This window comes from Molossus molossus, unplaced genomic scaffold (assembly GCF_014108415.1).
Source record: "Molossus molossus isolate mMolMol1 unplaced genomic scaffold, mMolMol1.p scaffold_m16_p_3, whole genome shotgun sequence".
NCBI classification, from domain to species: domain Eukaryota; kingdom Metazoa; phylum Chordata; class Mammalia; order Chiroptera; family Molossidae; genus Molossus; species Molossus molossus.
The window spans coordinates 106,076,159-106,091,774 of NW_023425366.1; the positions used below are offsets into that span (position 1 = coordinate 106,076,159).

Below are 15,616 nucleotides of genomic sequence, written 5' to 3' on the forward strand. Positions count from 1 at the left end.
ACACTTCTAATATTAAACATTGAAATAAATGTAGCTATAAATATACTTATAAAAAGTTAATAAGCCCTGGCCGGTTTGGCTTAGTGGTTAGAGCGTTGGCCTGCGGTCCAGAGAGACCCGGGTTTGATTGCCGCTAAAGGCAGTTTGGCCCTGGTTGGGTTGTGTGGGTGGCAGCCACTCAATGTGTCCCTTTCATGTCGATGTCTCTCTCTCCCTCTCCCTCTCTCTCCCTCCTACTCTATCTGAACAAAGAAGATGAAAAGATGTCCTTGGGTGAGGATAAAATAAATAATAAAATTTTTAAAAAGTTAAAAAAACAAGAAAAGTAAAAAGAAGTGTGAGAAGGACTTTGACCACTAATAAGGAAAAAACAAAGTCTTAGGTGGAATTTGAACAGGAAAGGCATGTTATGCTGTCTTAGTGGTCACTCAGCTTATGTTGTGAAGATACTGGAGATATGGAGGACAAGGATGGAAGTATATAGACCATTAATTTGTGGAGGCACAGGTAGAGGGAGGAGAAAACACTAATTGAAAAAGGAACAGATCACTGAGGCATGTTTAAAGTGCTTGTGAAACATGCAGAAGAGATTGTTTAGTAAGCAGTTAAGAACTGGATTTGGGCCCTGGCCAGTTTGACTCAGCGGTTAGAGCGTCGGCCTGCGGTCCGGAGAGACCCGGGTTCGGTTCCCGCTAAGGGCACATACCTCGGTTGCAGTTTGTCCCCGGCCCTGGTTGGTCGTGCGGGTGGCAGCCACTTGATGTGTCCCTTTCACATCGATGTTTCCCTCTCTCTCTTCCTCTCTCTTCCTCCCACTCTGTCTGTACAAAAAATGGAAAAATGTCCTCGGATGAGGATAAAAAAAAAAAAATGTCCTCGGATGAGGATAAAAAAAAAAAACAACTGGATTTGGAACTAAGTTGGAAAGTCTAACCTAGAGAAAGATTTGGAGATCCTTAGTACATAGGTAATAATTAAAAGCCTGACTCTATACTCTGGAGCCTCTTTCTAGGCTACCAACCACAGACTCTGGAGAAGAGTGAGTGAAAAGGAAAGAGGGCCAAGGTCAGAATCCTTTTGAGCATCTGTTAAGGGATGGGAGAAAGAGCCATTGAAGAAAACACAAGGACATTGAGAACGGAAGTGTGGGAGATGTAGGAGAGCCAGACTGGAGTAGTCAGCCTTGTCAGAAACTCCAGACTGCAAGCACAAGGAGAGAGCTTTGTAGAGAGAGAAGCAGAAGGAGCCAGGTTGAATACTGTTGGGTGGTGGAGAAATTTGGAAGTGAAAAGCTTTAGTTAAGGTTAAGTGAGTAGTGAATTTTTCTTGAAGTCAAGGGGAGGAAGCTATAACTGAAGGAGAATATTGTTTGTTTATTTTATGAATCCTTCCCTGAGGTTATTTTTTTTCTCTTGATTTTTAGAGAGTAGAGGGAGGGAAGGAAGGGGGGTAGGGTGGGCTTCGATTGATTTGTTGCTGGTGATTGAACCTGAGACCCATTGATGCTCGGGCCAATGCTCTAACCGCTGAGCACAAAAAAACCACTGGCCAATGCTCTAACCGCTGGCAAGGGCTATGTGTTTATTTTAAATATTGGTGAGATTAAGTGTTCTTTTAGACAAGGGGGGAGGAGCCGCTAAAAAGCTGAGGTTCAAAAAATGGTAAAGAATGTTGATTGAAGGATTAACTGGACCCCACCTTTCCTGTGCCTCAAGGAAAGCAATTAAAGTAAGATATAGATAGTTTTAGGCAGTGGATGATGGGTTAGGTAAGGATAGAAGAGATTAAAGCCTGTGGTTTTTGTTTTTGTTTGTTTTGTTTTTTTAATTTCTGATGAGTCAGTCATTAGCTGAAAGTGTGAGGGCATTGTAGAGTATGGTGGGCACAGAGGGAACCTGCAACTGGAGAAGACTTAGAACCTGTAGTGGCAGAAATGGTGAGTGTTTTGGTCTCCAAACATCAATGGTTCATCAGCCATACGGCTCACCTGAGAGGCTGGTGGTTTGCATTGAGCCAGGCTTATTAAGGTAGAAGCCAGTATAGTCAAGTGATACCATTTACAGTGCTGGATTCAGGCGGAGATGTAAGGAAAGTGACACAGTGAGTGGTACAGGAAAAGATGAAAGATTAATGGAGACGAGATTGAGAAACTATGTCATCTGTGTTGGAGAACACCTATAATAAGAACAGGAACAGGGTCAAGGATCTGAAAGTAGCAGTGAGGAGCTAGGAGGATAAGGCATGTTATCTTGGCATTGATGCCCCAGGACTATAGGAGGGAGTTTCAGAGGTGTCACCATTTTCAAATAAGGTGAAGTGGAAAGGAAGACTTCTTTGAAAGAAGAGAAACAGGTTCCATAGTGGGAATGGTAGAGAAGGATGGAGGAGGGGTCTGCAGTGAATGAAGGCAGTACTAGGATGTAAGATTGAGGTAATAGAGACCAATAGGGTCTTAGGCTTTAGGTGATAGGTGAGGCCGTGTAGGGAGTTTGGTGGTAGCTTGGGGAGAACTAGATATTGAAGTTGCCCTGGAGAAGGCTACTGTCAGTTTATTGGAGGGGCCCCTAGGAAAATAGGCTGCAAAAAGAGGAAGGAGATATGGAGGGGTGAGTATGCTAAACCAAATGTCTAAAGCTGTGACTTTCCGATTTGCCACTCCAATTTTTGTGCTAATTAAGATGGTAGTTACATCTTCAAAATAAAAATAAAATAGTGGCCTTCATGGAAAAAAACTTCATCAAGAGAATGCTGTGTAATAGTGCTGTCTTTTTCTAGAATTCTTTTTTTTTTTTTTAATGGTTCCATAGGCTGGATGGGGTGTAATACAAGCTAATGGATATTTTAATTACAGATCACTAAGCAGTTTTGAATCTGGAGAATTTGTTGAATGTACTGAGCAATTAGAATTGTTACCAGGAGAAAATATCAATCTACTTGCTGGAGGATCAAAGGAAAAAATAGGTATTTGAAACAATTTTAAAATAAAGTGTTTTTGTGGACAAGTTGCTCAAATGTTTGGTTGTATATTTTACTGGGAAATCTGGGAAGTTACTGTACATTTATGTTGGGGCAGAGTCCCATGTGAATCAACTAATGAGGACTGTTCTGTTTATATTTAATTTTGCAAATGAAAAACAGTTTAATTAAAATTAAGCGAACTAAAAATTTTTAGATGTTTTGCTTAAAAAGTATTAGTGTTTAAGCTAAGTATTTTTTGTGCTTGATATCTTGATATAGTTCATTAAGTTCTTTATCACAACCAAAATATTTTGTATAATATTATACCGTTAATATTGAGTGATCTGTGTGGTAGCATTGATTTGTTAGATTCAGTCAAGTTTGCCAAAGTAGGTCTAGATTAACCCCTATTAATAGTAAGTAGGTGACTTACTGATTTTTGAGCCTTGAAACAAACTGATTTGGGGGAAGTCTGAAGTATAATTTTATATAAAGTATAATTTTTTATAGGTATCAGAAATAATCATAGTATTTAGCTGGTTGAACCTAGTATGAAAAGGAGGTATTCATTATTGGTGATTATTTTTTAACAGTCAAAATATCACTTGTACATTAAAAGTGAATTAACTTAATGGAATCTATTTAACTTCTGTAGATATGAAAAAACTGCTTCCTAACATGTTAAGTCCAGATCCAAGGGAACTTCAGAAATCCATTGAAGTTCAGTTGTTGAGAAGCTCTGTTTGTTTGGCAACTGCTTTAAACCATCTAGAACAAGATCAGAAGTGGCAATCTATTACTGAGTAAGTTGAATCCTAAGGAGGTGCATGTGCATTGTGTATATCTTATGACAAATGTATGTACTCTGGTGTGGCGGAGGCAGTTACCAGAGCACTACAGTGCTAGTCATGATAGTTTAATTTATTTATTTTTTAGTTTATTTTATTTTTGTTACAGATGTTTCTCCTTTTTTACCTCGTTGACACCTTCTTCCCTATCCCCCCTACCCCGTCTCTGGCTTTGTTGTCCTTGTGCATCGGTTATGCGTACATGCATATAAGTTCTGTGCTTTATCTCCCCCCCGCCCCCCACCACCACACCTTCTTCTGAGGGTTGCAGTCTGTACCCTACTTCCACGTCTCTGGGTCTGCCCTATTCCTCAGACTTATGTTCATTATATTCCACAAATAAGTGAGATCATGTGGTATTTGTTTTTTTCTGCTTGGCTTATTTTGCTTAGGATAATACTTGCTAGGTCCTTCCATGTTGTCTCAAAGGATAAGAGATCTTTCTTTCTTACAGCTGCATAGTACTCTATTGTGTATATATACCACAACTTTTTTATCCATTCATCTACTGATGGACACTTGGGCTGTTTCCAGATCTTAGCTATTGTAAATAGTGCTGCTACGAACATGGGGGTACATATATTCTTTCTGATTGGTGTTTCAGGCTTCTTAGGGTATATTCCTAGAAGTGAGATCACTGGGTCAAATGGCAATTCAATTTTTAATTTTTTGAGGATTAGGTGCATATATGTTTATCAAGGTTATATCTTCCTGTTGGATAGATTCTTTCAATATTATGTAGTGGCCTTCTTTGTTTCTAGTTATGGACTTCATTTTGAAATCTATTTTTATCAGATATGAATATTGCTACCCCAGCTTTTTTTCCTTTCTGTTTGCTTGGAAGATTTTTTTCCATCCCTTCACTTTCAACCTATGTGAGAGTCTTTTGTTGTGAGGTGGGTCTCTTATAAACAACATATAGATGAGTCATGCTTTCTTATCCAATCAGCTACTCTGTCTTTTTATTGGAGCATTCAATCCATTTACATTTAAGGTGATTATTGATATGTACTTATTTTATGCCATTTTTGTTTAGTTTGGTTATATTTTTCTTCCTATTTCTTCTAATTACAGCAGTACTTTTAACATTTGTTGCAGTGCTGGTTTGATGCTAATGTATTCCCTTAGCCTTTTTTTGTCTGGGAAGCTCTTTATTTGACCTTCTATTTTGAATGATAGCCTTGCTAGGTAGAGTAGTCTTGGATTCAGATCCTTGTTTTTCATGACATTGATTACTTGGTGCCACTCCCTTCTGACCTATAGTGTTTCTCTTGAGAAGTCAGCTGAGAGCCTTATGGGGGTTCCTTTGTAGGTAACCTGTTGATTATCTCTTGCTGCTTTTAGGATTCTCTCTCTGTCTTTAATTTTTGGTATTTTAATTACTGTGTGTCTTGGTGTGGGCCTGTTTGGGTTCTTCTTATTTGGGGCTCTCTGTACTTCTTGAACTTGAATGCCTTCTTCCTTCACCAAATTAGGGAAGTTTTCTGTCACTATTTCTTCAAATATAGTCTCTAACTCTTGTTCATTTTCTTCTTCAGGGACTCCTATGATGCGAATATTATTACGTTTCCAGTTGTCCCACAGTTCTCTTAAACTGTCTTCCTGTTTTATAATTGTTTTTCCCTTCTGGTTTTCTGATTGGTTGATTTTTTTTTTTTACCCTGTCTTCTAATTCACTGATCCGGTCCTCAGCTTCCTCTACTCTGCTGTTTAGGCCTTCCAGTGTGTTCTTAATTTCTGCTATGTCATTCTTCATTTCTTTTTGGTGGTTTTTAATTTCCAGTTGGTTGATTTTCAACATTTCTATGTTTTTACTCATGGTGTTGATGTCCTTACTCATGCTGTTGAGCTTCCTCAAGATCATGGCTCTGAATTCCAGCTCTGTTAACTTGCTTAACTGTTCCTCAATTATCTCATCTTCGGTAGAGGTCTCTTGTTCTTTGATTTGGCATTTGTTTCTTTGTTTCACCATTTTGGCTATCACAGTGGGTTTTGGAGCCTGCCAAATTTTCCCTGTGGGTGTTGGAATTCTGCTATTTGTGGCTCCCTCTCCTGGGTTTGGATGAGTGTGGGAGGACCCACGTTAAACACCACTGTCAAGTCTTACTTTCCTGGGCAGAGTTCACGATAGTTTCATTTAGTTGTACAAGTCGTATAATATATGAATGCCACTTGCCAACATACACTGAAGTTGAAAGTAAATAAAATATAAAAATCCCCCAAAGTGGATGCCCTGGCTTGCTTTTACTAAATAGCAGGCCTAATCCTCTTCCTTTCCCTACTTTGCATGTCAATATGGAAGCATCATATTAAACTGCTTTATGTACCCTTTAGTACTTGCAAGTTAGGTAATCTCATTTATTAATTAATAATAAATGCTTTGTTTCAGAAATGTGGTAAAGTACTTGAAGCAAACCTCCCGCATAGCTATTGGACCACTGAGACTTTCTACTTTGACAGTTTCCCAGTCTCTGCCAGTTCTGAGTACCTTGCAGCTGTATTGCTCTTTTGCTTTGGAGAACACAGTTTCTAACAGACTTTCTACAGAGGTGCGTATATGTATATTTTTACCAGGTTATTCTTCTGAACAGCAGTAGGTGCTAGTGTAGAGCAAATACTATTTTTCAGGGTTTTTTTTTTAAACTTTGTCCTTTTACTTATTTATTTTATCCTTACTGAGGACATGTTTCCATTTTTTGTTCAGATAGAATGGGAGGGAGACAGAGGAAGAGAGAGAGAAGGAGAAACATTGATGTGAAAGGGACACAAATCGAGTGGCTGCCACCCGCACGACCCAACCAGGGCCAGGGTCAAACTGTGACCGAGGTACGTGCCTTAGCGGGAACTGAACCTGGGTCTCTCTGGACCACAGGCCGACACTCTAACTGCTGAGCCATACCGGCCAGGGCTATTTTTCAGGTTTTTAAAATAGCATTTGTTAGCAAATCCAGATCTAAAATGCCATTTTCGGGCAAATTTTTCTTTGAGGAGTGTGTAATGCAGATGGAAGAACCTAAGATACATAATCTCAAGGATGCCAATTGTTTAAGTTTTTTTCTTTTTCTTCTTTTTGGAAGAGGAATTGGTGTACATAAATATATGTATTTCCCTTGGACAGGTTATATAAAGTTTAGATTTGACTAAAACAAAGACACTTTCTCCTCTTCCTAGATAGGGTAAAGTTTAACCAAAGATAAGCTCTTCCCAAAATGTGTTTGTGAAGAAATAGTTTTATGTGTTTCTGTAATTTAGGTTCTGCTGTATAGTAAATATGCTGTTCATTTTTTTTTATAAAAATGTGTACTTTATTGATAAGTATATTGATAAATTGGACTTACATTTTGCAAAATACTTTTTTGGAGGATAAAACAAAGGTGTTCTCATAGAGTGTTTTTTTTCTCTTGTGATCAGAAGATATAGTGAAGAAAGGGGAGAGTTTAATATAAATAAACCTGGAATAGAGCTGAGATAGCCAACTTGTGGGGGAAGTAACTGAACTCAATCTACAAACATATAAGAAGCCTTTTCCATTAAGGAATTTTGATTTTACCCTGGCAGGACTGTCTTATTCCACTCTTCAGTGAAGCTTTGCGTTCATGTAAACAGCATGATGTAAGGCCGTGGATGCAGGCATTAAGATATACCATGTACCAGAGTCAATTGTTGGAGAAAATAAAAGGTAACTAGTGTTTTTTTTTTTTAAAAAAAAAAGATTTATTGAGGTATAATTTACACATTATAAGTGGCTAGTTCTTTGAGTTTTAACTTGTCCTCACCTGTAAAACCATGAATAAAATAAAAATATAGACCATTTACCCTGAAAGATTTCCTTATCCCTTTTCACAGTTCTGTCTCCCATCTGCCACTGATTTGCTTCTATCACTATAGATTAGTCCTGTCTTTACTAAAGTTTCATGTAAATGTAATGTAATAATAAAGTATGCTCTCTTTTATCTGGCTTCTCTTGCTTAGCATTTTATTTTTAAGGGTCATCCTTAGTACAAATGTCAGTGTGGTTTCCTCTTGTTGAGTAGTATCCATTGTATGGATATACCACAATTTGTTTATCCTTCGATGGATATTTGAGTTTTCAAATTTGAGTTCTGTTATGTATAAAGCTGCTGTGAATTTCGTGGACATGTATTTGTATTTCTCCTGTAAATGTCTAGGAGTGGAGTTACTGGGTAATGGTTTAACTTGCAAAATTGTTCAGGGATTTTTTTTTCCATTGTTTTGTTCAGATAGAGTGGGAGAGGGAGAGGGAGAGAGAGAGAGAGAAACATCGATGTGAAAGGGACACATCGAGTTGTTGCCACCCAAACGACCCAACCAGGGTCCGGGACAAACTGCAACCGAGGTACGTGCCCTTAGTGGGAACCAAACTCAAGTCTCTCTGGACCGCAGGCCAACGCTCTAACTGCTAAACTAAACCGGCCAGGGCCAGTGATTTTTTTAATAAACTGATTGTACAAATTACATTCCTTCTGGCATTTGCATCATTGGTATTGTTGATCTTTAATTTTAGCCACTGGAGGCTGTATGTAGTAGTGTCTCGTAGTTTTATTTACATTCTCCTGATGATCAATGATGGTGAGCACCTTTTTGTTTGCACAGTGGCCATTGTATATCTTACATTCTATAAAGTGTCTGTTTAAATCTCACCCATTTTTAATGAAGTCGTAAGACATGTTTATGTGTTCTGGATATAAATTTTTTGTCAGATATAATATACTGTGAATGTTAAGTTTTAAACATTCAATGAATAGTTAGAAAACTCTCATTTTTAAGAAAGAAATGTCATGTTAAAGGGATGTTAGCAATTTACTTTTAACTGCTCTATAATGGAAAACTTGCCAGAATTCTATTGAATTTTAGTTGAAAATGTGGTAGCTAAGGTTACTGAGTAAATTTGAATGTTAAATTCCAACTAAGCTAATGCTAGGGTATGAACTTGCATTGCATGGTGATTATTGGTAAGTGAGATTCATATCCTTAATGAATGGGTAATGAATCTTTGGGTTTGGATCTTTTTTTTAAAATCCTCACTCAAGGATAATTTTCTGTTGATTTTTAGATAGAGTAGAAGGGTGGGAGGGAGGTGGTGGGGGGGAGAGACATCGATTGGTTGTGTCCCATCCAACCCCGACCGGGACTGGGGATTGAACCTGCAACCTAGGTACACCTTTGGCTGGGAGTGGAACCTGCAACCTTTCAATCCTTGGGCTGGCGTGCTAACAGCTGAGCTAACCCAGAGCCTGGGTTTGGATCTTTAACCCAACATTTGCAGTTTGAGGGACCTTAAGGCAAGCCATTAAACTTCTGAGTCACTTTTCCTCCTTTTTAATTCCTCACCTGAAGATATTTTTCTACTTAGTATCAGATAGAGTGGGAGGGAAGGGGAGAGAGAGACAGAGAGAAACATTGATGTAATAGAGCCACATCGACTGGTTGCCTCTCGCATGGCCTGACCAGGGCCAGGGACGAACCACAACCGAGGTACGTGCCCTTGACTGGAATTGAACCCATGACTCATTGGTCCATGGGCTGACTCTCTGACCACTGAGCCAAACCGGCCTGGGCCTTATTGAACATGTTTTAAAATTGGAAGGAAAAAGTCAGTAATCCAGTGGTTATATTTGGAGTCAGAACTCTACTTCTCCTCACTTTTCTTTATCAAGTGTGTACTTTGTGCCAGGTACAGTGCTTCAGGCTGGGATATAGTGGTGAGCAAGACAGGCCTGTTTTCTGCATTCTTAGGCAGGGAGAACTGACATCGAGACAAGGAACAGCAAGCGTGTACTGCCTGGAAGTGCACATGTTGGTTGCTGAAAGGATATACAGGAAAGGCACTGCTTAATCCTAGGACTCGAAAAGGACTGGGCAGCAAGTAACCATTTCAGAGGAGACCTGAAGGAGATAAGAGATGAGAAAGAAGGCAGGCTGATTTAGTTAGGAAAAAAACATATGTGAAGGCCAGTGGCAATAATGAAAGATGCTTAGATGACTCAGTTTGCCTAAGGGAGAGTGGGAAGAGATGAAGCTGGATGAGAGAGAGATTGACATGGAGTGCAAAGCATCAGTGCCTTACATGCCACTTTCATGAGTTTTGGCTTTGTCAGAAGGGCAGTGAGAAGTCATCAAAGGGAAGTTGAGTGTTCAGACTTCCCTCTGTGTAAGATTGCTTCAGTTGCAGGTTAGAGAATGGAATGGAAGAAAGTAAGACTGGGGCAAAGGTACAGGTTAGGCTGAAGTCCCTGACAAAGGTAACCAAGGTAGTGACATTAGGGACAGCATAAAGCAGATGGGATGTGAGGATTGAATGTAAAGTCTAAAATGACTTCCAGGACCTACTCAGGTAGCCAGGTTATCATGTGCATTTCCTTGAGAAAGGGAAAATAGGAAAAGAAGTAAAAGATTTTAAGATGGAAAATTGATTTCACTTAACTAGGGTTAAAGTGCCTTTGAAAAACCTGAGTCTAGGTGACTGTTGTAAGCAGGTGTGACTCAGATGTCCAGTCTGGGCTAGAGATGAAGATGCAAGAGTCATCAGCATTTGAAGTCCCAGGAGCAGATATTATTGTCCAGGGAGAGTATGCAAAGTGAGAAGAGTAAAGAGCCTTAGGATGACCTGAAAACATCACTTTTGATGAATGGGTAGTGGAGGAGAAGGAAACTGAAAAGGATCCTTCAGAAAGGTAGGAATAAACCAAGAGAATGGCTTGGTAGAATGGCAGGGGGTACTTATACAGGAAGGGGAGGATTGTCCAGCCTTACCCTTATTCCCCACCCTTTGGTCTACTATTTTTTTAAAAATATTTTTATTTATTTGTTTATTTATTTAGGAGATACATAGAAACATTGATATGAGAGAGCGACATCGATTGGCTGCCTCTTGCACACCCCCTTCTGGGGATTGAACCTGAAACCCCTGCGTGTGTGCCCTGATCAGGAATCGAACCAGGACCTCTCATTCCATGGGACAACGCTCAGTCTAATGAGCCACACTGGCCAGGCTGGCCTAAGTTTATTACTTAAAGGATTCAGAAAAAGTTGAATTTCTTTTTCAATCTTTACCCGAGGATTTTTTTTTTTTCATTTATCTTTAGACAGGGAGAGAGGGAGGGAGGGAGAGAGGGAGGAAGAGGAGAGAGAGGGAGGAGGAGGAGGAGAGAGAGAGAGAGAGAGAGAGACATCGATGTGAGAGAGAGAGACATTGATGTGAGAGAGACAACATTGATTGGTTGCCTTCTTCACTACCCTGACCCGGGCTGGGGACCGAACCACAATTGAGGTACTTGCTTTTGACCAGAATCAAACCCACGACTCTTTGGTCTATGGGCTGACGCTCTAACCGCTGAGCCCAACCAGCCAGGGCTAAAAGTTGAATTTCTTATAGTGAATGATTTTTACTTGTCTACTTTGTTGTTTGTGTTTAATTCAGCAAACATTATTTATTGTATGCCAAGCACTATGCTAACTGCTAAGGATTTAAAGGTGAAAAAATGAGTTATTTTTATTGAGAGAGGTGATAGAAAAGGCAAGAGTTGGGGAAGAATTTTTTGGTTGTGTTTCTGCCCGATCTGGGATTAGCCCGATGGGGCTAATTAAATGTTTTTTTTCTCTCCAGAACAAACAGTTCCAATTAGAAGCCATCTCATGGAATTAGGTCTAACAGCAGCAAAATTTGCTAGAAAACGGGGGAATGTGTCACTTGCAACAAGACTGCTGGCTCAGTGTAGTGAGGTTCAGCTGGGAAAGACCACCACTGCCCAAGATTTAGTCCAGCATTTTAAAAAACTATCAACTCAAGGTCAAGTGGATGAAAAATGGGGGCCCGAACTTGACATTGAAAAAACCAAGTTGCTACATACAGCAGGTGAGTAAAAGGAATTATGATTAATACGCAACTATGATAACAGTCGTGTGTGAACATTACTATGTATGGTGTAAGGCAGTAGTAGAAATGTTGATTTTTTTGTTTTTTTTTTCTGCTATGCAGAACATTTGAGTCCTGAATAAGAACTGATCTGTATTGACTTATCTCTATAATTTAGTACTTTTAAAAGAGGTAATTTTGTTACTGGTTATTAAAAAAAGACATGCTTTAAGACATGCTGAATTTATATATTGGCTCATTATTTTACCCTGAAGTAATGTCCATTGTTTGCTTTGAAGGCTTCTAAGGGCTTGTTTTTTGGTTTTCTATAGGCCAGTCAACACACGCAATGGAAATGTTGAGTTCCTGTGCCATATCTTTTTGCAAGTCTGCCAAAGCTGAATATGCAGTTGCCAAGTCAATTCTGACACTGGCTAAATGGATCCAGGCAGAATGGAAAGAAATTTCAGGGCAGTTAAAACAGGTTTACAGAGCTCAGCAACAGCAGAACTTCACAGGTCTTTCTACTTTGTCTAAAAACATACTCACTCTAATAGAACTGCCATCGGTTAATACAGTAGATGAAGAGTATCCTCGGATCGAGAGCGAATCTACAGGTAGGATTTCTTTATCTTCTTAGTTCTAAAATACTAATTTTAGAAATTATTTTGTCCCCTGTTTTAATGGTTACAATATTACGCTGTCTGTAATTGGCCACAAAAGGCATCTCTATGGCTCTAGTATATTATATTGCCTGGAAGTAACTAAAACACATTTCTTTAATATCTAATGCCACTGTGAAGGCCACTGAACTCTGCCCCCTAGGCCATACTTCCTACCTTCCGAATCCATGGTGCTTTTATAGACTTAAATGTTTTTGCTGGCAATACGGTTCTGCCCCAGATATCTACAATTTCACATCATGCTAGAAGAAACAAAAAACATACAAAATAGTAGTTGTGGTCCCCTTGACTGGAGGAGCACAGAAATTACGAAAGATTCAAGTTTCACATCCTGACACCAATGTTAGTAACAAAAAGGTACCTGACAAATAGATTAGTTAATCCATTCAATATTTGAGTGCCTGTTACGGTAGGTACCGTTGTCCGGTTTTTACAGATTGGGAAGTAAATTACCTCTGCTAAAAATGAGAATATACCTTCATTTTGTTGTGGTGAAACCTAGGATCTTAATTACTTAACATTGCTGTTATGTTTGTAATGTGTGTATTATATATATGGTCTTGATATTCATAAGGGATATGTCTTTATAAATCTTTATATTGGTAAATGACACTACAGCAGGTGGTATTTTCACTTTTTACTTGGGAATAAAGATATTTACTTCATGAATCTCTGAATGAAATTGTATATTCATCACCTTTATATTCATTTTGTCAAAATGTTCAAGCTGAATCTAATCATAAGGAAATAGCTATTCAAATCCAGAATATAAGACATTTTACAATATATCTAGCACTTGAACTGTTCAGCTTTATGAAGGACATGGACCTTTTTTATAGGGTTATAATTTAAGCTTACTTAGGGTGCTGAGTGATTCATCTTAACATATTAGCCTTTTAGAAAAGCATAATACAAAGGAATGCTTTATCACATTATGTAATGTAGTATTGTGGAACTTAATAATTGTTTGCAGATAGCAAAATACTAAAATGTGAATGGGAATACCATTAGAAGGTTATGAATGTGAGTTTACTATAGCAACAAAGTCTAACCTGTTCCGGTGCTTTCTCCTCTATGAGATAAGCCATTATATAGACTAGTATTCAAAAAAGAAAGAAAAAAATCTGTGACTGTAATATTGCTGATTGATTTTATTTTTTCTTCATCATGGCAGTACATATTGGAGTTGGAGAACCTGACTTCATTTTGGGACAGTTGTATCACCTATCTTCAGTACAGGCACCTGAAGTAGCCAAATCTTGGGCAGCCTTGGCTAGTTGGGCTTACAGGTGGGGCAGAAAGGTGGTTGACAATGCCAGGTATGTATGTTGAAATGTGTAATTTGTTTAATCTTTACAAAATAGAGATTTAAAATGTCTGCTGACATAGTCAAGTTTTGATGGCTGAAATACCTATGACTTGTTTATTTTTATAGTCAGGGAGAAGGCGTTCGTCTGCTGCCTAGAGAAAAATCTGAAGTTCAAAATCTGCTTCCAGACACTATAACTGAAGAAGAAAAAGAGAGAATATATGCTATTCTTGGTCAGGCTGTGTGTCGGCCAGCGGGGATTCAGGCAAGGAAAACATGATACGGTGTTTGGGGGAAATAGTGTCATGGTCACTGTTCTAATTCATTCATTTTGAGGAAGTTGAACTTGTATACTTGATTAAATGTTTCTGTTTCAAATAGAAACTTTGGTTTTTAAGATGAAAGTGAGTTAATGTTTTTCTGATTTCCTGAGAAATCAAGTAATTTCCGTAGGGTCCTGTTAAAAAAGCGTGACGTTCATTTTATGTAAAGTAGATTTACTCTTTAAATGCTCTTATCAGAAATTAAGTTCTTAACACTGGCTTGGTAATTTTTAAAATATGCCTGTGCCTGAGCCCTACCCCTGATATTCTGGGTGGAGTGTGTGCACGGGCATGCATGCATGTGCGTGTGTATTTAAATTTACTAGGTGATTTTAATATATAGCCAGAGTTGAAAACCAGTGGACTAGATGATCTTTAGGATTTATTCCCCAAAGTTCTATTAATTTTAGAATGTTATAACTATTAAGTATTTAGTTGCAGACTTTAAAAGTTGGAATTTTAGCCTGGCCAGTGTGGCTCAGAGGTTGAGCAACAACCCCATGCACCAAGAGGTTGCCGGTTTGATTCCCGGTCAGGGCATATGCTTAGGTTGTGGGCCAAATTCCCAGTGTGGAGCATGCAGGAAGTGGTCAGTTGATGTTCTCTCTCATCAGTGTTTCTATCTCCCTCTCTAAAATCAATAAAGAAAAAAAAGTTGGGCCCTGGCAGGTTTGGCTCAGCGGTTAGAGCATCGGCCTGCGGTCCGGAGAGGCCCGGGTTCGGTTCCCGCTAAGGGCACGTACTTCGGTTGCAGTTTGTCCCCGGCCCTGGTTGGTCGTGTGGTGGCAGCCACTCGATGTGTCCCTTCACGTTGATGTTTCTCTCTCTCTGTCTCTTCCTCTCTCTCCCTCCCACTCTATCTATACAAAAAATGGAAAAATGTCCTCAGGTGAGGATAAAAAAAAAAAAAAAAAAAAAAAAAAAGAAAAAAAAGTTGGGATTTTATTGATTCATTTCTTACTCTGGACTTTAACATATATCATTGTCTGCCAAAGCCTTTGCTAATGTACATGCACAGTGCTATGCAGAGTAAGATGTGTTGTGACTATATTCTCTGTACTGTAATTCTCAAAATTTTGAACAGATTATGTTTGATTTTCTGCAGGCAGAATATTGATATTGTAACTTAGAACATGTAAAGTCCAAAAGTCAGTCTTTAATCTTTGTGAGATGCTTATATCTTCTTAGCTACATTAGTAAATATACCATAAAGACAAACATTGGCATTGATTTAGCATGTATAACACTAAATATGGAGTAGTTTGGTCTTTCATAATGAGAAAAATACTTTAATTTGACAGGAAAATCAGGTGCCTTTCTCCCTTTTCAGTTTGTATTAAAAATAGCACTTTATGCCCAATTTTTCTTTAGGATGAAGATATAACACTTCAGATAACAGAAAGTGAAGATAATGAAGAAGACGACATGGTTGATGTTATCTGGCGTCAGTTAATATCAAGCTGCCCGTGGCTGTCAGAACTTGATGAAAGTGCAACAGAAGGAGTTATTAAAGTGTGGAGGAAAGTTGTGGATAGAATCTTCAGCCTGTACAAATTGTCTTGCAGTGCATATTTTACTTTCCTTAAACTCAATGCTGGTCAGGTAGGTCACGCATTGTT

The 15,616-nt window shown here is 38.7% G+C and overlaps 1 protein-coding gene across 5 annotated transcripts in view; it reads left to right on the forward strand.

Moving 5' to 3' along the window:
* The window catches only part of SMG1 (SMG1 nonsense mediated mRNA decay associated PI3K related kinase), a 101,772-nt gene that overhangs the window by 50,859 nt on the left and 35,297 nt on the right, over positions 1-15,616 (forward strand). For all 5 annotated transcript variants that reach the window (XM_036278626.1, XM_036278628.1, XM_036278630.1 and 2 more), the window contains 9 exons: positions 2,852-2,961; positions 3,614-3,761; positions 6,196-6,355; positions 7,365-7,485; positions 11,434-11,682; positions 12,015-12,299; positions 13,540-13,684; positions 13,801-13,939; positions 15,369-15,599. In XM_036278626.1, the coding sequence (XP_036134519.1) occupies positions 2,852-2,961; positions 3,614-3,761; positions 6,196-6,355; positions 7,365-7,485; positions 11,434-11,682; positions 12,015-12,299; positions 13,540-13,684; positions 13,801-13,939; positions 15,369-15,599 (1,588 nt within the window). The remainder of the gene's footprint in view (positions 1-2,851; positions 2,962-3,613; positions 3,762-6,195; positions 6,356-7,364; positions 7,486-11,433; positions 11,683-12,014; positions 12,300-13,539; positions 13,685-13,800; positions 13,940-15,368; positions 15,600-15,616) is intronic.